The sequence below is a fragment of the Phoxinus phoxinus genome, assembly GCF_949152265.1.
Source record: "Phoxinus phoxinus genome assembly, chromosome: 23".
Lineage (NCBI taxonomy): Eukaryota > Metazoa > Chordata > Actinopteri > Cypriniformes > Leuciscidae > Phoxinus > Phoxinus phoxinus.
The window spans coordinates 21,383,792-21,407,892 of record NC_136898.1 but is presented as its reverse complement, the minus strand read 5'-3'; the positions used below and the strand labels follow the sequence as shown (position 1 = coordinate 21,407,892).

Below are 24,101 nucleotides of genomic sequence, written 5' to 3'. Positions count from 1 at the left end.
CAGACATTTTGTATGAACACACACCTGATTCAGATCATCATTACACGGCTCCATAAACTGCGCAGAGTGTGTCAGTTAAGAGAGACATACAAAATGTGCAGAGAGGATTGAAAACCACTGATTTAATAAATGTATAATAAATAAGGAAATTAGATTAGGGAATAATCATTCATATGTGTTGAAGTTCTCTTGATTTGTGCTTATAGGTGAAACTGTAATAATTCTAATGAAATGTAAAAATACATTTTTATTATAATTTTGACAAAAATAATCAGGAATATCAATTTAACCATTATGCAACATGATTAAAATGTGGCTTAGTTTTCATTAACTAAAACTAGACTAAAATCCTCAGACATTTAGTTGACTAAAACTTTACTAAACAATAGGACACCGTTGACTAAATATGAAAATGTGTACATTTGAGACAGGACTGAGACGAAATGAACACTACCTCAAAGCCAGTCTCGTGGGTCTTGAAGTTAAGGATATGGCCTCTCTCTGCATGGGTTGGGTTATATTTATATTTCTGGGCCTGGAGCTGAATTCAATTACAATGTGCTCACGTCTTTCATGAGAGTTCATTCTCTCCTTAATGAATTGTCTCTCACAATTCAGAGAAGGAGCATGGGTACAACATTGCACATGTCTCCGGGCCACTCTACACATTTCCTCCCCTTTGTCTAATAACGCGGGTCCAGGTCCATGGCCATGGCTCACAGAGATTATTCCTCTGCCATTACGCATGTACCTCTTGTCCCAAGCGAACGCGGAAATTGACCACCCTCATCCAGACAGGCTTGCCCTCTGGGCCTGTCCCGTGAGAGGACAAACTTAAACAAGAACATCCCAGTCTGACCTTCGCCGCCTTTGAATTGGGGCACAGCCTGTGTGTTCTGCATGCCCACTTGCTTACCTGCAACTTGCCTTTCTTGTGATACTCGCGTCATTTGTGCTCCAGTTCTGTAATAAACTGCCGCTCCTGGGTTAATCTACATCTGCTGTTGTTACAGTTAACCAGTCATAACTATGGTGGTCTTAAATGACACTCGGATGTAATACAGAGCGTTTCAGACAGAAGATCAAAATTAGGGCAGAAAATACGAATTTTATATAACTGATTTATGTGCAAACCTGTACCAACATTATGTGAACCTCAAGAAACCCATTTAAATGAGGCATGTTATGGCCCCTTTAATAAGGATCCATGTTCATACAGTGAAGTCTTTCATTTGATTACTTAAAAATAACATTTCTAAAGCACTGTTTATTTCATTTATATCTTTATTCTATATTCAATTAACCCATTTCTTTTGATTTGCCTATGTTTTCTAATTTGAATACAAGCTGTTTAATTCAATAGTTAAATGATTTATTTTGACCATGCAGGCTATCCCATATTCCCATAGGCTATATACTCTTATTATGTGCTGCCTGCTCTCGGTTTGATTTGGTGATTTGTCTGTAGTCCACCAAGGGCTGAAAATTCTGCCATCTACTCACCCTCAAGTTGTTCCAAACCTGTATGAGTTTCTTTCTTCTGATGAACACAAAATAAGATATTTTCAAATGTAACTCATTTTCTTCTAATTTACAGGGAAGATCATGAAGAGACTCCTGGAAAATTTGGGTTTGGCAGAGTGTTATGGCAAGAAACTCACTCTACACACAGTGCTGCAGATCAACAAGAACAGTGTGACCGATGTGCCTGTCCAGTCCCTTTCAGATCTGCCATGGCTGTTCTTGAAGAGACTGATGTTGCTACAAAGGACAGCGAGGAGTGTTAAGTTGAATCTTTTGCCCCTTCAGAAGAGGAACGAGTGGGATGATGATGATCAGGATAGTGCTGAATCAGACTGTCCTCAGTCAGTAAACCCTTTAGACGTTTTGACTGCCGTGTTTCTTTGTTCTGACAGTTTTCTTCAGCAGGAAATGATCATGAAAATGTCCATGTGTCAGTTTGCGGTTCCTCTGCTGCTTCCAAACAGTGATAACAATAAGATCACTCTTATGCTTTGGGCAATGAGAGATATTGTGAAAAAATACAGACCACACTCCCTGTCAGATCCAAGTGGATTTGTGGAAGAAAGGATTGTTCTCTCAGACCTACCGTTAGTGTCTTTTGTGAGACTTGGCAGGTGCAACATTTCCAAATCAGAAATTCTGAATAAACTGCTCAGCAATCCACAGCAATACACCGATACCTTTGTGCACTTCAACATGGATTGTGGAAACATCAACAAGAAAATATCAAATGGCTTGGTTGAGATGGCCTGGTATCTTCCTTGTGGAAACAAGAACATTGACGTCTTTCCTGAGCCGATAGCGATTGCAAACTTGAGAGGTGACATCCGGGACTTTGAAACACAGTTCTCTTTTCTTTGTGAGGCTTCAACTGCTGTGTTTGTGTTCTTTGAATCACAGTTTTTATATGCAAAGTTCATTTCAGTGGCCAGTCAGAAACCTACACCTCCACTATTTTTTGTGGGGGACTCCAACAACAACAGCATAAAAGATACAGTCAACAAGCTCAACCTGGAGAGAAGCAATTTCATCTTTAAAGCCAGACAAAATGATACAGACTTTGTTGACAAAATTCAGAGCAAGTTGCAAGACGCAATTAATAATAACAATCACAAAACCTCAGTTGTTCGTTTAGTTGAGATTGCACAAGATCTGGGAATCGTGGTGGACGAGGATGGTGAAGAATGTCAGAGTGCAAAAAAAAGTGCAGATGAACTCACATCAAAAATAGTGGATATAGTGCAGTTCAAGAAGGACGAGCTGCCCTTGCAAGGAGAGATCTTGATGAAACTGGCCAAGTTAGAGAAGGAGGAATGCCGACTGAAGAAAGTAGGGGATAAGGATATTGAAAAGTACAAAAAGGACCTTCAGATGCAGAAAGATAAACTCAGAGAAGAGCAACGTAGCAAAGACATATCTGTTACTATGAGCTGCTTCATCAGTGCAATATCAACACCAGAAAGGGCCTACTTCTTAAAATGGTTGAGAATCGCTCTAGAGAATCAATCACATAAAGTACTGCCTCAACTCAGAGAACAATACAAACAGAAATGTCAAGATGGTGGTGGAAACAAGGCAGAAATTGCTGAGCTTGATAAAAAGATTTCAAACAGTTCTTTAGGAGTGGAGCACTTCATTCGAGAGATGAGCCAGGTTTACGAGGCTTCAGTCTCGCTTCCAGAAGATACACCTTACCGAAAACAGCTGGAGCACTTACCTAGACTCTGTGCTGAACTACTATTGGATGGATTTTCACTTGAACTAGTGGATGGAGAGTCTTCAAATATCCCTGAAAAATGGCTTTCTAGTGTGTTTTCTGAATTAAATACACTGGTGGAGTCCAAAAACAAGATTATGGTAGTCACAGTTTTGGGCGTCCAGAGTTCAGGAAAGTCAACGCTGTTGAACACCATGTTTGGAGTTCAGTTTGCTGTAAGCAGTGGAAGGTGCACCAGGGGAGCCTTTATGCAGCTTATTAAAGTAGCAGATGATCGCCAAGCAGAACTCAATTGTGATTATATAGTGATAATTGACACTGAAGGACTGAAATCCCCTGAGCTCGCACAACTGGACAACAGCCATGAACATGACAATGAGTTGGCAACTCTTGTTGTTGGACTGAGTGATGTAACAATTGTCAACATTTCCATGGAGAATTCAACAGAGATGAAAGACATTTTACAGATCATTGTTCACGCCTTCCTCAGGATGAAGGAGATCGGAAAGAAACACACGTGTTTGTTTGTACACCAGAATGTTGCTGATGTCTCAGCTCATAATTCAAACACGAGAGACCGTAAATATCTGTTGGAACAGCTGGATGAAATGACACAAGCTGCAGCCAAAATGGAGAATAAACTGGAATTCAGCAAATTTACAGATGTGATGAACTATGACACTGAGACGGGTGACCTCTACATCCCTGGATTGTGGCATGGAAACCCCCCAATGGCCCCAGTGAGTATTGGCTATAGCGAGTCTGTGTATGCACTCAAAAAGCATATAATGGAAATCTTCAGATGTTACGAGTCCTACAACATCAACGAATTTCTTAAATGGACCAAAGACTTGTGGACTGCTGTGAAATTTGAGAAATTCATCTTTAGTTTCAGAAATAGCCTGGTGGCTGATGCATACATGAAACTGTGCACAGAGTACAACGGATGGGACTGGACACTGAGAAAGCAAATGCACACATGGGCGTTAGAAGCTGAAACCAAGATCTTAAACCATGGAAAATTTGAAAACTCTGAGAAGTGCAACATTGAAAATGTTTGTTATCATTTGCTGCAAGAAGCAGAATTTGAGCTTTCAAAAGGACAAGCTGAAATTAATGACAAGATCAAATCATACTTTGAACAAGGAGAAGGTCATGTTGAACTAGTGGAAAATTATCGACAAGACTTTATAAACTCTGCCACGTCTTTGAAGAAGGAACTTTCAAATTCTGTCACAAGCAAACTGGATGCCGCGGTTTCACGTCGAAATGGGATGATCAAAGTGGAAGGAATCAAAAAGACATACATGGACACAATGGAGAAGAAAGTGCTAAACTTGCTGAAAGACTGTCGTGAGAACAAGTCAGACATGTCAGACTCCATGCTGGATAAAGCATTTGAAGAAATGTGGCAGGAGACTGTCAGGACACTGGCACACACAGCGCTCGAACAACAAGATATCAGGACAAGAGTTTTTCATCGTTTGAGGATAGATCTTCAATCTAGAGGAAGTTCAATGGCTCAATGCTTGGACGAAGTGAAAGATTTAAACACTCATGGCCATGACAAGTTTATTGCCTACAAAGACAAAACAAGTCTATCCAAGTGGTGGAATAAAAATAATATCAAGATAGTTCAAGAGATGTCAGACAACCTTATCAGGGAATGTAGGGAATTTGTTCAAGCAAAGAGGGAATGTAAGGATGATTATGATGACACGTACATCAGGGAAATTCTTAACATGAGTGATGAGAAACTTGAGGCTCATGAAGATCTTGAGCTACAGGGAGATTTTGAGCTGTCCCTTAAACTGCACATATGCGGCTTTGCAAGCAGAGAATTTCAAGAGATTCACAATCAATTCATTAAGAAAAACAACCCACGAACAGCCTTGGAGAACTTCAAACCAACATACCGCTCTGACTTCATTGACCTTTACCATGAACGAGACCAGTGTCAGAGGAAAGCTGATGAATTCATGAGAAGCTGCCTAAAACCTGCCTTGGAACGATATATTTCAGAGAACTTGGGCATGAAAATGGCAGACAAGATGGTGACTGGTGAAAACTCAGTAATTTTCGGATCAAGGACAACATTTCAGATTTCAGTCTTGAATAATCTTCTCGATGAATCTAAATTTAAAACCTATTTGGAGTTCATCTCGTCATATGAAGCATTTGTTAAAGCCTTTATTTTGGACAAAATCAAGAAGCACTTTTCAGCAGAGAACAGAATGTTCACATTGGAGAAGAACCTCGTCAATGAAGTCATCAGTGAAATTAAACAGGCCATTGAAGAGACAGAGCGAGACCCAAAGATAAAGGACATCAAGGGATTTATTGAGAACATTTGTAATAAACTTGTCAAAAGGCTTGTTTTTCCCAAGGACGCAGTGGACAAAATCAGCACACTGAACAATGAAAATGCAAATCCAAAAAAATTCACTGAATGCCTTCAATGTTCCCTGGAGGACATGGATAAATCACTGAGAGCAAGTTTCCAAGCAAGAGTTTTTCAAATTAAAATCGATAGTCTTCAAACCAAACCACAGGATGTGCTGTTCAAACGAGTGCATGGCTGTGGGAAACAGTGTCCATTCTGTAAAGCACCATGTGAGGCTGGAGGAGACGCTCACACTAAACACTTCGTCTCAATGCACAGACCAGAAGGACTTGGTCGCTACAAATGGAATGGTTCTGAAAAACTAACGACCGACATCTGCTCATCACTAGTGCAAAGCAACGCATCCTTTGAGTGCGGAGACACCAATGGTCAGTGGCATCTATATAAAGAATACAGCAAAATCTATCCAGACTGGAGAATCGATCCAGACCCCAGCATAGATGCCTCAGCATACTGGAAATATGTGATGGCAGAATACAATGAGCAGTTTGCGGAGGAGTACGATGCAAAGCCTGCAGAAATACCCTGGGGGAAAATCACAAAGGCAGAAGCAGAGAAAAGCCTAAACATCAATTAACTACCTCTCTGACCTCTGTTTAAAATAGTTTGGTAGGATGGTAAGAACTTAAAACTCACACCTTAAAATCCAAGTATCCTTGAATATTAACTATGACAACAAATGAAGAAGAAAAAAAAAAACCCTGCTGGTTTCAATATTAATCATAGCATATCCTGACTAATGCATGAGTGCCATTTTACAAAAAGTTGCTTGCACTTGCTCTTGCCATGTAATACGAAACCATGAAAAATAATTAAGCTAAGCTTACTAAGCTAAACTTGAATTAAAAAGTTGTGGTATACTCTTGAATTATTTTGTTTTGTTATCTCATTTTAGAAGAAATTTTCTTTCAAATGTTTGAAAGAAAAATTGAGCTTCAAATCGTACTCTTTGATTATTAATCGTGTACTAAACTGCGAGGTGTTTTCCTGAGCTATGTTTGTTTGTGATTGTGAATTTGATTTTGATTTTGATTTTGATTTGTGTTGTGAATATATCTCTGTTAAGAGCGGTTGTTCTGTGACTGTATTGAGACATATACAGGCATGTCTGTATTAGTGAGGTCACACTGCTGACATCTGGATCAGTTTAATTAACAATTCAAGCATTTGCCAATCACATGAAATCAGTGTAACCTGAATAAATATTACCTGCATCAGAATTTATTCTCTGTCTTGCATCTACAATTGAACAGTCACCACCATTATATCTAAATCTATTAATCAATATTATAAGGCGACATAACAAACTTTTATACACATTTGGGTCATTTATTAGGCCATCTAATGGACTCACAGGGAATTATGTATTCTGTATGTAGCCTCCAACATCTCCAGTAGTTGTTATTCCTTTTACAATTTATGTGGGATAGTTTCCTAAAATCTAAATGATTTAGATGTTTAAAGATATCTAAAATGTCCTGCAATATTAACACCAAAGTTTTTTCGTTTTGGCACTTTTTAGAGTCAAAACTGTCAAGTCAACACTTTATTTTAATTTAAGTGGCAGACATAGTGACAAACAATACATTCAGCAAAAAATGCAAAATATTTAAACCAAATTCAACGTAACTTTTGAACTTAAATGATAAACTTTTGTCTAACAAAATGCAAGAATTGGTAACACTTTACAGTAACAGGACATGTCTGAATTAATAGTTACTTCAACATGAAGTCATAATTAGTGAAGATATGCACTAATCTTGAGACAATGAAGAGCTGTCTAACTGTCACTGTCCCGTATACGGGACGCCTACGTTTACCTCACTATATTACAATTAAATCCTAAATGAATCATGACAAACTATATATTGTTGGAAAGGTCTAAGACTCCTTAATAGATATTTCAGCACTGTTTTCTGTTACAAATTATGCAGGAACAGTAATAGATGAATTTATGACAAGAGCGCACCTCAAAAAAATCGACATCATAACAGGAGTTCTGACCTTTGTCACAAAAAGTCGACGCACACACTTTTAATAATTGAAATGTTGATTTTCATGCTAAAAATTAATAATAAAACATATAATCTAGTATTTGTCAATAAAAAAAAATGATAAAATAACATTACCTTCTAAAAAGTATCATGTATATATTATCCTCTAAAATATAATATTATCTTTTTTTATCGCCTTTTTTTATTACATTTCATATTTTAGTAGTTATCATAAATTAGGTATCATTTGAAAGCTTACGATCTCAGAATTCATCCTGTGAAAACTGTTTTGAAATTGGACATTGTGTTACCATAGAAACATTACTCTAAATTATTGTATCAGGCTCCTCCCCTTTTGGGCATTATTATGTTTCATAATTTATAATCAAAATATTTTCTAATCTTGACAAAACACATATTGTCAGAAAGGTCTGAGTCTCAAGGTTCCATATTTTGTGACAGAAGTGATATTTGGACAGAAATGTATACATTTTTTTATGGCAGAATGCATACAGTTAAATTCAATGGAATTCAATGACACCCGGAGGCTATTTTTGGTATTACGCCTAAACAAAATCTCATGGGAACTTCAATTTTTATGATATCAACTTCAAATTTGGAACACAACTTGGTTAGATTTATGGCTTTGATTTTATAGTAATTTTATAGTAAAAAATATTTTGTAAAATATATATTTTATATAAAAGAAAAATATTAAATAAATTATATTTGATTTAATGTAAATTTAAACTTCCATAACTTTTTCATACTTTAATTTTTTGAAGTTCTTTCACTTCAGCAATAATCTGCAATTTTTTCCCTTTAAAACAAGACCAAACTTAGGTCTGTACTCCAAAGCATTCTTGAATTACAGCCATTTAAGCTTGAATAGTGCATTTTAATGTCCATTCTCAAAAAGGGGGGTGACAGCTAAAGGGTTAATGATTCATGCATGAATAACAGCCGCCTTAACTACATCTTAGTACATGTAGTAACATTCATGGGTAAACTAAATCGATTAGACTCTATAAGAATAAATAAGTAATAATCTGAATTTGAATTAAACATATGATTTAATACTGACATATTTTAAACTGTAATTTCATAATATGCCATCTGCAGCTTTGTGACAAATAATTGGAATGGCACATGATTATTTAGCCATTAATTACACCGATCCGTCGAACCAAACGTGGAAAATAGACTAATAACCACTAATAAATTTAATTTGATCTATACCATTTTCTGATTTTTATAGTTAATTTAGGCCTATGTTTAGTACCGGTAGCTACTTTTCTTCCCGGCTGTAGGGTTTGTTTCTGGTGGGACACTCTGTGGTAAAAGTGGAATCTGGGTGAAGCTTCAAATTCTGTGAAGGTGCAACAGGGAAAAATGCACTGACATGATATAGGCCTACAATATGAGCTACTAGACTGATTAGCCTAGTATTGCTAATTTTAGATATTATAGCCTATTCATTTAATATTAAACATGTTTCAAATTAGGCTATTATAATGGTGTGGTGTATGCAAACAGCACTGTTAGTGTACAGTTTGTTTATTTAGCCATTACCTCAATTACATGTACAGTATAACCGAATTATCATCTGAAAGTCTATGTTCTGTTCTTTCAATGGGTTGTCTCGATTCATTTTTAGCACTAATGATCGCGGAGATATTCAAGCAGTTTAGCACTATAGATTTCCTGTTTTAGTGCTCACCTTTCTTTGAAAATAAGTGTTACCAACTGTTTCGCCTCATTTTGTTTTCTTTCCTTTCTTTTTTGGTGGCCTGATTTGGCTTTCTTTGAGAAAGACATTTCCACAGAAGAAGTTTGCGCTCCACCAGATGCGCAACTAACAAACTAACTAACTAACTAACATAAACAAAATGCAAACCATTTGATAAGAAAATAGTGTACCAACCGGACGGAGTTCAGGGGAGGCAGAGACCAGCACACTCGGATGTCAGTAACACACAATTCTTTATTAACTGTTAAAACATGACACCATCACATAAAACACGTTACCCCCCTTTTAGTTGCTTATTGGTCTAATTATGGCTTAAACTCATCAATTTCCCCCGAAAGAGCAGTTTCACATACAGCACAAACAGAAGCACTAACCTCCAAACGTGGATCTGAAAAATCTTCACACTTGGCACCAAATGATGGCAAGCGTGAAAGCGCATCAGCATTAACATGCTTTTTCCCGGGGCGGTGCACAATTGTATATTGAAAACTGGCCAACTGTTCAACCCATCTAGCCAGCTGTCCTTCCAGCCCCTGAAAATTATGAAGCCACCTTAAGGAGCTATGGTCAGTACGCAATATAAATTCTTTCCCAAGCAAATAATGCTTAAAGTATTTAGTAAATACTACCAAACTAAGCAACTCCTTTTTCGTTGTGGCATACCTGCATTCCTGTTTCGTTAAAGCTCGACTAGCATACGCCACAACCCACTCCAAGCCATCCACCTCTATTGACAAAACAGCACCGATGCCCATATCACTCGCATCAGTGTCTAAAATGAATTCCTTGTGTGGGTCGGGATACGCAAGAACTGGAGTTGTCACAAGGGCTGTTTTAAGCTGTAAAAACGCCCGCTGGCACTCACCATCCCATTTCAATTTTCGACCTTTCTCAGTGAGGCGATGTAATGGGCGTGCAATCTCAGCGAACCCCTCAATAAATCGCCGATAGTAAGATGCCAGCCCCACAAAACTTCGAACTTCAGTTTGATTCTTTGGTACAGGCCATTGTCTCACCGCATCTATTTTAGCTGGGTCCGCTCGTATTCCCTCAGCCAATATAACGTGCCCCAAATAACGGACCTTTAGATGGTTTAACCTTCAGGTTCCCGTGGCGCAATTTACCCAGGACCTCATCCAGCCATTGTAGATGTTCCCCAAATGTTCTCCCAAAAACAATAATGTCATCTAGATAAACAAGGCAAGTGGTCCACTGTAAATCTGCCAACACCAGGCGCTGAAATGTGCTTGGTGCGTTGCACAACCCAAAACTTAAAACATTAAATTCAAATAGCCCCTGTCGTGTTATAAACGCGGTCTTATGTTTATCTCTAGGGTCTACCTCGACCTGCCAGTATCCACTGGCCAGGTCAAGAGTAGAAAACCACTGAGCATGGGCAAGGCTATCCAGCGCATCATCAATACACGGTAGGGGATACGCATCTTTCCGCGTTACATCATTCAACCGCCTATAGTCAATGCAAAATTGAAGGGTCCCGTCTTTCTTTCGCACAGGGACCACAGGCGCCCCCCACGGGCTACACGACGGCTGTACAATTCCGTTTACCTGTGTAACAGGTTGATTGATTGTTGTCACGACACACACACACAAAAGGGTGATAGTCCAAGTGCAGTTTAATAATGGGTAATCCGTACTCACAACCAGGAACAGGCAAAGGCAAAGGTCAAGGTCCATGAAAGGCAGTCCAAAAACAAGAAATAAACACAAGACAGACTCAGGGAAGCGGGTGACAACATACAAGGATTCCACACCAAGTGATCAAACAGACAGGGTATAAATAGACAGACACTAACAAGGTGAGTGGGAACAGCTGAGTGTGATGATGACTAATGAGTCCAACAAGAGTGATGGGGATTGTAGTCCAACAGTGACTGACACCTGTGGGGGAAGAGGACCTCTAGTGGACATACACAAACCCGACACTGTGACAATTGTAGCGGTGTCAATCACGCTCTCTGGACCAATCAGGACGGAACTGCATGCTATATGGGCAGAGGGTGGGCCCTCGTCAGAGGCGCACTTCCGCTGTGGGTCCTCTCGCGTTCGTGGTGCAGTCGCGGTTATCGGACAGGTAATATAGCGTGGCTAACTTTCTCATTGCCTAAAGGCCTTGTTAGTGTTGCATGGGCATTACAGTGGGCGTTGTCTTTTTGCAGTGTTTTTCCTGCCGTGTTTCTCCTGTCGTCATAAATCCGATCGTCCCTGTAACGGAACCGGGTTGCCCCTGCTGCACCCATGGTACGGCCGCACAATTCCTTGATTCTTACGCCGGAATGAGAGTAGTTCTTAGCCATATAGGCTTGGAAAATCGCAACTTTTCATTTTCCGTCGATCTTAGTACACGGTTTAACTACAGAAGAGTCAAGTTTTAAATAGGAAAAATATTGAAACTCGTTGGTCATTTTGAAAGAAATGCTCCTGGACCCATCAGAATCAATGATCTATGCTAAGCTATGCTAAAACTGGTACCGTCAGAACCGGAGTTCGGCTGAATGGATTCGAAAACGGTAAAACTCAACTGTTTAACTCTGGGGGAGTTGTAAAATGAGCCTATTTCCAAAAAAAGTGGAGTATCCCTTTAAAACCAAGTCAGTGGGGATTCGATTATTTGTCAATGTCTGCTCTCTCCTCATCTTCATCTTTCTTTTTCTCTCAGTCTCCTTATCCTGCCCTATTTCTTCCCCTCCTAAAGCTGAACTTCGACTGATTCTTCTTTTTTTTTCGTCTGTGTCAGTGAAGAGTAAAGTAAATGAAGTAAACATGGGCTCAACTGATTTTCAACTCATTTTCTTAGACAAGTAAATTTACTCAAGGAAGGCTATACCAGGAAAGCTGTAGCCTAAGTCAGTATGGCCAACCTTCTGCAAGCTTTGGAATTTAAAAAAGGTCTGTTTTTAAATGTTAAAAGTAATTTAAAATAACACAAATGATATGCTACGTTAACCGCATTTGGTGGAATTGGCAGACGTTCCCTTCATGCGCTGTGGAAACACCCAAAGCATTCTCAGATAGCCTATAAATATGCAGCATTAACGCACGTAGGTGATTTTAAGTTGAATATTTCATATCGATATACAATGTTTACAACGTTACATAATGTTAAAACTAATCCTGCTATTGATATCTTTATAAAACTGCAGACCCACACTGAATACATCACCAGGATCACTGTAGTGTGTTATGAATCCTCAAAATGTAATATTTAAATGGGAAACCACTTTTCTGGTCCTCCAGGTAAAACGGTTCCCCCTCTGTTCTCAGTGGAAGAGATCTATGGATGACAGTGTTTACACATAAAGATGACACGTAAAATTAAAGCTACACTGTGTGATTTTTACCCCCATCTAGCGGTGAAAAGGTATATGACCATCCAGTGAATATTAGTTTCTGTTCCTCTCAATTCCGATTTCGTTTTAACTCCTACGGTGGCCAATGTAGTCCAAGATTAACATGGCTTCCAGTTCGACCTCGTCCATGAGTATTCCTTCAAGTGATGAGGTTACTTTAGAAAACTATTATAATTTGCAGTAATTTAATTTGTCAGATAACATATAGGTTATGACATCTATGTAAAATGAATAATAGTTTTATGTTTTCGTTATTTTTTTTACCATTTCATTGCTAACATCAGCTATCAGGTTCCCAGACGAATGCAAGCTAATCTTAGTAAAGTAACTTTTATCAGTGCTGTCGTTATTCTGTATATTGTACGACATCACTAGCGTAAGGCAAAGTTTACATTGTAGGCTATATAATTTTCTCCGTGAGCAGAGATCAGTTGATGTGACGGAGGTGCGAGGGAGAGGGAGAGGGAAAGGAAAAAATAAAAACAGGGCCGGTGCCAGTGAATCGCGGAGACGCGAAAGGCAAAGCTTGAATTAACGGGTATGTCCCTCTTTGGCTAATGTATTTTCAAGATGGAGGGGCAACATGGCGACCGACATTCGAACCCCTCACCCGTATGTATTTTCAATGGCATATTATACACTCACGAGAATACTTTATTACTTGAACGAAGTAAATATACATTAATGAGCACATATATTTTTGAAAGAACTAAGTGTTTTTAGCTGTTACACAGTGTAGCTTTAGCTTTAAATAAAATGACAATATCGTAAATGAAAATAACAATAATAGATTGTAATGAATAGGCAAGAGGATGCAATTGCTATTACTCAATTTATTAATTAAAGAAGAAAATAGCACAGGTCAGGGACAAACACTGGAATTGAAGCAGGGGCGAGATGGCGATCCGGTGGTGGTGCGGTGAATCAACGTGCTCGAGTGAACCCAGGAACCGTGGAACATCCAACGACACGAAGAAAAGGCGAACTCCAACGATGAAACTTCACAGACGAGGCACAGGAAACAGGACACACACACCGAGGAACAACCAACAACGATCTGACAACATGAGAGTGAAATCACTGGGTATATATAGGCAACCGGGATTGAAGACAGCTGGTGACACTAATCAACACAACGAGTAACCACACCCACACAATACACTCACACAAACACATCAGCATGAGACAGCCGATTCATGAACCGTGACAGTACCCCCTCCCCTAGGAACGCCTCCTGGCGTTCCCAGGCAACCCTACCTGTCGATTGTAATCATCGATAAGGGAGTGATCCAGGATGTCTCTAGCAGGTACCCAACTTCTCTCCTCCGGACCGTAACCCTCCCAGTCCACCAGGTACTGGAATCCGCGTCCCCTCCGTCTCGAGTCCAGAATGCGGTGTACCGAATACGTGGGTTCCCCATCTACGAGTCGGGGCAGGCGGATTAATGTGAGAGTAAAATACGGGCTTGACTTTAGACACATGGAAGGCGGGGTGAATTCTCCTGTACGCAGGAGGGAGTTTGAGTCGGACTGTCACCGGGCTAATAATCTTGGTGACAGGAAACGGGCCAATGAATTTAGGGGCTAGTTTGTTAGACACGGAGCGGAGCGGAATATTCTTGGTAGAAAGCCACACTTTTTGACCCACGACGTAGACGGGAGGCTTTGACCGGTGGCGATCGGCCTTGGCCTTCATGCGCCTCCCTGCTTGGAGTAGAGTCTCCCGGGCTCTAGTCCAAGTACGGCGGCACCTCTGGACGAATGCGTGAGCGGAGGGGACCGCGACCTCGGATTCCAGACTCGGAAAAATAGGTGGCTGGTAACCTAAACTACATTTAAATGGCGAGAGGCCCGTGGATGACACTGGTAACGAATTGTGGGCATACTCCACCATAGAAAGTTGTTGACTCCAAGACGACGGATTCTTGGCAACCAAACATCGCAACATTCTCTCGAGGTCTTGATTGGCTTGCTCAGACTGACCATTGCTCTGGGGGTGATAACCCGGGGACAGACTGACCATAGCCCCCAGTAACCTACAAAACTCCTGCCAAAATTTGGATGTGAATTGGGAACCCCTGTCAGAGACCACGTCCATCGGGAGGCCATGTAACCGAAAGACGTGATCAATTACTGTGACCGCTGTCTCCTTGGCTGACGGTAATTTGGGCAAGGGAATGAAATGTGCCGCCTTCGAGAACCGGTCCACTACGGTTAAAACAACCGTCATGCCTTTGGAGGGCGGGAGGGCGGTGACAAAATCTAGCGCGATGTGGGACCAGGGTCTCGAAGGGACAGACAGCGGTCGAAGTAACCCATCTGGAGGCTGGTGAGATGTCTTACCAGTGGCACAGACTGAACAAGCCAACACAAAATCGTGAATGTCGCGAGCCATTAAAGGCCACCAGAATCGTTGTTTAACTAGAAAACCGGTGCGAGTCACTCCTGGATGACAAGCCACGTTGGAGCAATGACCCCATCGAATCACGTCTGACCTTAACCCCTCCGGAATGAACAAACGACCCGGTGGGCAACCAGGCGGAGGCGTTACCCCTTCTAAGGCTGTCTTGACCTTCGATTCGACCTCCCATGTCAGAGTGGAGATGACAATTTTCTCAGGTAAAATGCACTCGGGAGTCACCGGGCGTTCGGATGGATCAAAAATACGAGATAAGGAATCGGGTTTGATGTTCTTGGAACCCGGGCGGTACGAGAGAACAAAATCAAAACGTCCGAAAAAAAGAGCCCACTGAGCCTGCCTGGAGTTGAGTCTTTTAGCAGATCTGATATACTCAAGGTTCTTATGATCGGTCCAAACGATAAAGGGTACCCCCGAACCCTCTAACCAATGACGCCACTCCTCCAACGCTAACTTGACTGCCAACAACTCTCTGTTACCAATGTCATAATTGCGTTCGGCAGGCGATAATCGATGGGAAAAAAACGCGCAGGGATGCATCTTGTCGTCTGAGGAAGCGCGTTGAGAAAGTACTGCTCCTACTCCCACCTCCGACGCGTCGACCTCCACCACGAACTGACATGTGGGATCAGGGGTGACCAGAATGGGAGCCGAAACGAAGCGGCTTTTGAGGTTGGCGAACACTGCCTCAGCAGTGCTCGACCACCTGAACGTCGTTCGGGGGGAGGTCAAGGCAGTCAGAGGTGTGACTAGTTGGCTGAAATTGCGAATGAAACGCCGGTAAAAATTGGCAAACCCCAGAAACCGCTGTAGGGCCTTACGGGAATCTGGACTTGGCCAATCTACCACAGCCTTAACCTTGTCAGGATCCATACGCATTCCCTCAGACGAGACGGTGTACCCTAGGAAAGGAACAGACTGTGCATGAAACGCGCATTTCTCCGCCTTGACAAAAAGCCCATTCTCTAAGAGTCTCTGGAGCACTCGTCTGACGTGTTGAACGTGTTCCTGGAGAGACGAAGAAAAAATCTATATGTCATCCAGGTAAACATATATGAACTGATCGACCATGTCTCTCAACACCTCATTCACGAGTGCCTGAAAAACCGCTGGGCTATTGGAAAGCCCAAAAGGCATAACCAAATATTCAAAGTGCCCCCTAGGGGTATTAAAAGCGGTTTTCCATTCATCCCCCTTCCTGATGCGGACCAAATGATATGCATTACGTAAGTCCAGTTTTGTGAAAATGGATGCTCCCTGCAACCTCTCGAAAGCTGAAGACATCAACGGCAAAGGATAGGAATTCTTTACCGTGATGTTGTTCAGTTCTCGGTAATCAATGCAAGGTCGCAGAGAACCATACTTCTTCCCAACGAAAAAGAACCCCGCCCCCGCAGGAGATGAGGAAGGCTGGATGAACCCGGAGTCCAGAGAATCAGAAATATATTTCTCCATGGCCTCCCTCTCGGGAACAGAAAGAGAGTAAAGTTTGCCCTTAGGCGGAGATTTACCTGGAAGTAAGTCTATCGCACAGTCATAGGAACGATGCGGAGGAAGAGAAGCAGCACGAGACTTACTGAACACTTCCTTCAGGTCCAGGTACTCCACGGGCACGTTAGACAAATCCGCTGCCTCACTCTGAAACACAGAACTAGACACAGAAGGACAGGCAGACACTAAACAGGACTCATGACAGTGGAAACAGTGTTAGTGCACCAGTCAATACGGGGATTATGTTTAGTCAGCCACGGGTGTCCCAAAACCACTGGTGCAAGTGGTGAGTCCATGAGGAGGAAGGAGATGAGCTCTGTGTGATTGCCAGAAGTGATGAGGGTGAGGATTTCAGTGGAGTGAGTGATCCAGGGGAGTTCTTGGCCATTGAGTGCATTGACGGAGATCTGGAGCTGGAAGGGAGTGACGGGGATCTGTAGTTGACGTGCGAGATTAAAGTCCATAAAATTACCTTCTGCTCCCGAATCCAGTAGTGCGCTGGTGCAGTGCGTAGATGTTCGCCATCTCAGTCTTACCGGGAGGAGGGTCGATGATGGTGATGAGGTCTTCTCGGCGGAGATCCCACCCGATAGTAGCCTCATACTTACTATCGGGCCTGCTCTTTTACCGGGCAGGCATGGATAAAATGGCTCCTTTCCCTCTCCTCCCGGGAAAGCCGAGCTCTCCCCACCTGCATGGGCTCGTGATCGAATGTGGGGCTGACTGCGTTCGCTCCACGGGACTGATGACCCTCTGTGCTGGATTGTGGACGACTGGGGTGCGTCCATCTGGTGGCTCGACTCAAGCGAGCGTCGACTCGTAGGGCTAAGTCTATTAATCCATCCAACTTCTCAGGTAGATCCAGTGTGTAAATCTCTTTCTGAACGCGGTCAGCCAGCCCATGCAGGAACATATCCCACTGCGCCGACTCGTTCCAACGGCACTCTGCGGCCAGGGTGCGGAACTGGATGGAATAGTCCGCTACCGAGCCTTCCCCCTGTCGCAGTTCGGCGGGTAATCTGGCCGCCTCCTTACCCGCCACTGCCCGATCGAAAACCTTCTTCATAGCTTCGGAGAGTGCCTGGAACGAGTCACAGCAGTCGTCTCCGTTCTCCCACACCGCCGTTCCCCAAAGCGCTGCTCTCCCCGACAGCAGTGTCAACACGAACGCCACCTTGGCGTGTTCAGTCTGGAACGTACGCGGTTGTAGGGCGAAGTGCATGGAACATCTAGTGAGGAATGCTCTGCAGTACTCGGGCTCGCAGGAATATCCCTCAGGTGTCGGTAGGTGTGGCTCCGGTCTATCCACTGCTGCGGGTGCTGATGGTGGTGGGGGAACGGGCGGTGCGGGGGGCGCAGTGGGAGTCCGCAGAAGCGCGACCTGTTGGGTGAGATACCTGCTTCAAGAGTGCTTGAACCGCCCGACCTGTGCCCGAGATATTCTCCTCTTGCTGATCCATGCGCGTGATGCTGTGCGAAATGAAGTCATTGAGCCGGGTTGAATCTGCTGCATCCATGGTTGGTCAGATCGTTCTGTAATGAATAGGCAGGAGGATGCAATTGCTATTACTCAATTTATTAATTAAAGAAGAAAATAGCACAGGTCAGGGACAAACACTCAGGTGGAATTGAAGCAGGGACGAGATGGCGATCCGGTGGTGGTGCGGTGAATCAACGTGCTCGAGTGAACCCAGGAACCGTGGAACATCCAACGACACGAAGAAAAGGCGAACTCCAACGATGAAACTTCACAGACGAGGCACAGGAAACAGGACACACACCGAGGAACAACCAACAACGATCTGACAACATGAGAGTGAAATCACTGGGTATATATAGGCAACCGGGATTGAAGACAGCTGGTGACACTAATCAACACAACGAGTAACCACACCCACACAATACTGTTAGGGGGGTAACAGTTATAAGACCCGAGACCAGATATGTTGAAAGAAGGACCAGGAGTCGTGAAGTTCAATCAAAAGGATAAAAATTTACTGAAGAATAGTTTGCAGTTTCATCGGTAGAGCGAGCGTCAAAGTCTCACGAGGAGGTCGCAAGCCAACTCTCCCTTACACAAAATCATACACCAATTATACCATTTTGCAAGGGCAAGCATAGCATCATCATACATCTGATTGGCTAAGAGAACATAAAACCATAAACAATTTCACACATGTGAGCAGATAAAAGGTGCCTATCGCCATTAGTTAGGATAGCTGTCGCCAATCCTTAGATTTAGGTCAGCGTTGACCTCACAAGTTAGAGGAGAGCGTCGATGAGGCTGAGCGTTGGGTCCCAAATGCCTACGTAGAAAGTCAAACACACACACACATAACACCACCAAATAACATCGCCAAGGCCGAAGAGTGCTTGAGCTTCGTATTATCAGTTAGCCAAAACATAGCTCCTCAGGAAGAAAGGGAGAGAAATTGCATTGCTCTCAAGAGAAAAATATAATTTCACAAGCACAAAAGAATATAGAAATGATTATGTGATAATGCATATATTTGATTATTGATTTGTATAAAAGTAATGTAAGCTTTCAAAAGGATATAGAATTAAATATATATATAAATGACTGAAGAGACAAGGGATTTTGACCAACCCTTCAATACACTCACACAAACACATCAGCATGAGACAGCCGATTCATGAACCGTGACATAGATAAACTAATGCAATATAGTTTATTAGCAGCGAAACTGACAAAAACGACATACACGATACCTGATTGAGCAATAAAACATCTGAAAACAATACATTATATAGGCTACTTTAAAACCTGTATGTAATTGCAAATTATCTAACAAACAACATAAAATGTACATTACTGTGGCGGAGAGTAAATAAAAACACAGCGATGCACAAACACAATATATCCGTTGAACGGCGCTTGCGCAGATCAGCATGAGCTTGATTTTCGTCTTGATGTTGCGCACGCGCGCTGAAGGGGAAACTGGGGAACTGAATTCTCGAATTCTCCGGAACACCTGTTCACAGTTTCCGGACCGTTCATTAGTGTCACACATTAGTGTTAGTTGTGTTCTTACAGTAATGCTGGCATTTTATCTAATAAATGTTGACTGCTTTGGTAAATAGAAATAATAATTAAAGACATGTTTGCCTATATGTTGTATTGGGAGTTTTCAGGAGATTATGTACAGTAATAAATTGTATTGTTTGTCGTAGCTTGTTATGGATGTGCCCTATTTTACATGTAAACGTGCCTTATTATGTGTATCTTTATATGTGGGCTTTCTTTTAAGTCCTAATGACCGACATCTGACCAACATTTTATTTATTATATACATATAAATAAAAGAACTACAAATCATTTTTATCTTTGTTTTTGTACCATGGGTGTAAAGGAATAAGGATTGCACTCTTAGTGTAGCTATATGTTTATTCATATTTTAATTAATGATTTGTAAGTGCATATTTTTGTCATGACTTCACTTGAGGGGGCACATCATACTTAATTCATTATTAACTAACCATACACTAACATCAACTAATGGCTTGTTAATGCATAATTGTCATAACTTTACTTGAGGGGACACATTACGGTATAATTAATTCACTGTTAACAGGAAGTCCCATATCTTTGTAGAGGGGTTGAGACTACAAACACTCGCTCCTCATTTTTCCAGGGGGTGGGACCCACTCATTCTACAGACCTATTACAGACCAGTGGGTGGGACTTCACATGCAGAAATTAAAAGCAATATCCGCCATCTTATTTTGTTTTTTGCAAAATAAGATGTTTTTGCCTTTTATTATGATCGGAAAATATGGGATCAAAACTAGTCCACGAGCCGGTAGGCTACTTGATTGTGTCACCTCAAAATCCTCAGCTCTTAATGTCGCACTGACCACTAAGCTGTGTCGGCCTGTCAATCAGTGTCAGTTTGATTACTATTAGAACCTCATTGTGTGAGAAACGTGGGGAACAGAATCAGACGGCAAACTTACCAGCCATCGGAATTCGTTCCCCCACTCCCATTTAGAGTGGTGTTGATGTATACAATTCGAAAGGAGTTCAAAATAATATGAACAGAAGATTCATATAAAACTACAAATCATCTCATTTATTCAAGTTAAGGAAATTAAATGAAATAAGGCATTTATATTGCGCTTTACTGTACACCCAAAGCACTTTGCAATCAGGTCTCCCCTCAACCACCACTAGTGTGCAGCATCCACTTGGATGAAGTGACGGCAGCCACAGAACAATGGTGCCAGTGCGCTCACCAAACACCAGCTATAGGTGGAGAGAGAGTGAGAGAGAGAGTGAGTGATTGAGCCAATTTGGTGGATGGGGACTATTAGGAGGCCATGATTGATATGGCCAATGGAGGGAATTTGGCCAGGACATCAGGGGTTACACCCCTACTTTTACGAGAAGTGCTATGGGATTTTTAATGACCACAGAGAGTCAGGACCTCAGTTTAACGTCTCATCCGAAGGACAGTGCTCTTTGACAGCATAGTTTCCCCATCACTGTACTGAGGCTTTAGGACGCATACAGCAGCAACCTGGTTTTCCCAGGAGGTCTCCCATTTAGGTACTGACCAGACTCAATCCTGCTTAGCTTCAGTGGGCAACCAGCCTTGGGCTACAGGGTGAAATGGCTGCTGGCTTCACAGAGCACAATCACAGCACAAAGTCCAAAAGAATTCAGCAGTGGAAGTTTACTGATAACTCTTCTCTTTTTGCATTATGTCTAAATGTCTGTAAAGAGACTGGAAACTGTTTAGTGAATTCCCATGAATGGACTATGGCTGAAGTTGAATGAATTTCAATATTTGGCTTTTGTGTCCCCTCCAGTGTCAGCTCAAGACCCTGAGTCTCTTCCAGTGTCGGCTCAAGACCCTGAGTCCATCCAGTGCCGGCTCCAGACCCTGAGTCCCCTCTAGTGTCGGCTCAAGCCCCTGAGTACCTCCACAGTGTCAGCTCTAGACCGTGAGTCCCTCCAGTGTCGACTCAAGACCCTGAGTCCCTCCAGTGCCGGCTCCAGACCCTGAGTCCCCTCTAGTGTCAGCTCAAGACCCTGAGTCCCTCAGTGTCAGCTCAAGACCCTGTGTCTCTTCCAGTATCGGCTCAAGACCCTGAGTCTCCTCCAGTGTCAGCTCAAGACCTTGAGTATCTCCAGTGTCGGCTCTAGACCGTGAGTCCCCTCCAGAGTCAGCTCAAGACTCTGAGTACCTCCAGTGTCGGCTCAAGACCCTGAGTACCTCCAGTGTCGGCTCAAGACCCTGAGTACCTCCAGTGTCAGCTCAAGACCCTGAGTCTCTTCCAGTATCGGCTCCAGACCCTGAGTCTCCTCCAGTGTCGGCTCAAGTCCCTGAGTCCATCCAATGCCGGCTCCAGACCCTGAGTCCCCTCTAGTGTCGGCTCAAGACCCTGTGTCTCCTCCAGAGTCGGCTCAAGACCCTGAGTACCTCCATTTTCAGCTCAAGACCTTGAGTATCTCCAGTGTCGGCTCTAGACCGTGAGTCCCCTCCAGAGTCGGCTCAAGACTCTGAGTACCTCCAGTGTCGGCTCAAGACCCTGAGTACCTCCAGTGTTGGCTCAAGACCCTGAGTATCTCCAGTGTCAGCTCAAGACCCTGAGTACCTCCAGTGTCGGCTCAAGACCCTGAGTACCTCCAGTGTCGGCTCAAGACCCTGAGTACCTCCAGTGTCGGCTCAAGACCCTGAGTACCTCCAGTGTCGGCTCAAGACCCTGAGTATCTCCAGTGTCGGCTCAAGACCCTGAGTATCTCCAGTGTCGGCTCAAGAGCCCGAGTACCTCCAGTGTCGGCTCAAGAGCCCGAGTCCCTTCTGTGTCGGCTCAAGACCCTGAGTACCTCCAGTTTCGGCTCAAGACCCTGAGTCCCTCCATTGACGGCTCAAGACCCTGAGTACATCCATTGACGTCTCAAGACCCTGAGTACATCCAGTGTCGGCTCAAGACCCTGAGTACCTCCATTGCACCTGCCAAGTCTCACAAAAGACACTAACGGTAGGTCTGAGAGAACAATCCTTTCTTCCACAAATCCACTTGAAACTGACAGGGAGTGTGGTCTGTATTTTTTCACAGTATCTCTCATTGCTCAAAGCATAAGAGTGATCTTATTGTTATGTTTGGAAGCAGCAAAGGAACCGCAAACTGACACATGGACATTTTCATGATAATTTCCTGCTGAAGAAAACTGTCAGAACAAAAGAAACACAGCAGTCAAAATGTCTAAAGGGTTTACTGACTGAGGACAGTCTGATTCAGCATTATCCTGATCATCATCATCCCACTCTGAATCTTCTGCCCCGTCTGAAGAGGAACTCTTAACACTCCTCGCTGTCCTTTGTAGCAACATCAGTCTCTTCAAGAACAGCCATGGCAGATCTGGAAGGGACTGGACAGGCACATCGGTCACACTGTTCTTGTTGATCTGCAGCACTGTGTGTAGAGTGAGTTTCTTAATGTTGTCTCCTGAAAATGAGAACAAAATGTGTTACATTTGCCACCTCTTTTCCAATCAGTGTCTGCTTAATTTTAAGAGCAATTTCATTCTCCTCTAAATAGCCTACTTTTGTCTACAGATTCTGACTGTACATTTGTAATATGCATCTACACTGATCAGCTGTTCAGTCTCTACACAAAAAAAACTGCTCTTTGTTTTAACAGGCCTTACAGTATGTGTTCATTTGAATGCAATTAAATCTCAAGAAAATAATTATCATAATGCTCCTGACTTGTACATAAATTTCATAATAAAGAATGGAGCAATTTAAATTAGAAGCATCACCTTGGTGTATTTGTGTCCTCAGTCAACTCTCCAAATCAACCTATCCGAGAGCAGGCATCACAAAATAGTAAAACCCAGAGGTATTTTTCAAAGTTGTACCACTTAAAGTAAGAAGAGTATTTTTAGGGCTATGAAAATTAGCATGTCTTCCAATTTTTTTACATTTACTAATTCATTAAGTTCAGTGACATTCACTAATTCACTAATTTTCACGTTTGATAATAATGAAGCGTAGCGTCAAATCTGGCAGGTCACATTAGTCAAGCTAGTATAAGCTGACTCTCAGCTGATCCACATCTACCTATAGGAATACGACGCCACTGTATACATATGCTCCTTCAGTATTATCAGCAGCTATCGCATTTATCAGGAGCTAATTACCCTCCTCCATCCCCAGCTCCTCCTCTCGCCAAGTCAGGATTTGGCATTCTGATTCCCCTTGAATCAGAATAAATTCTCAAATTGTACTTTAAAATCTTGAATTATATCTGGATACATTCGTTGGTTCTGTTCCGTTTACCCAAAGGGGGCTTATTGCTGCTCTCCCTGCTCTTATCCATAGGCTGCATGGATGCGCAGGGAGTTCTCAGAACGGTTACAGAACCATAGCGCCAATCCAAACAGTATGCTAATTCACCTTTGGC

The 24,101-nt window shown here is 42.5% G+C and overlaps 1 protein-coding gene across 1 annotated transcript in view; it reads left to right on the top strand.

The window, feature by feature from the left end:
* The window catches only part of LOC306992019 (up-regulator of cell proliferation-like), a 34,181-nt gene extending 27,318 nt beyond the window's left edge, over nucleotides 1–6,863 (top strand). Inside the window, exon 3 of the mRNA XM_079600433.1 lies at nucleotides 1,598–6,863. Within this exon, the coding sequence (XP_079456559.1) occupies nucleotides 1,598–6,222 (4,625 nt within the window). The 3' untranslated portion in view covers nucleotides 6,223–6,863. The remainder of the gene's footprint in view (nucleotides 1–1,597) is intronic.
* The last annotated feature ends 17,238 nt before the right edge of the window (nucleotides 6,864–24,101 follow it).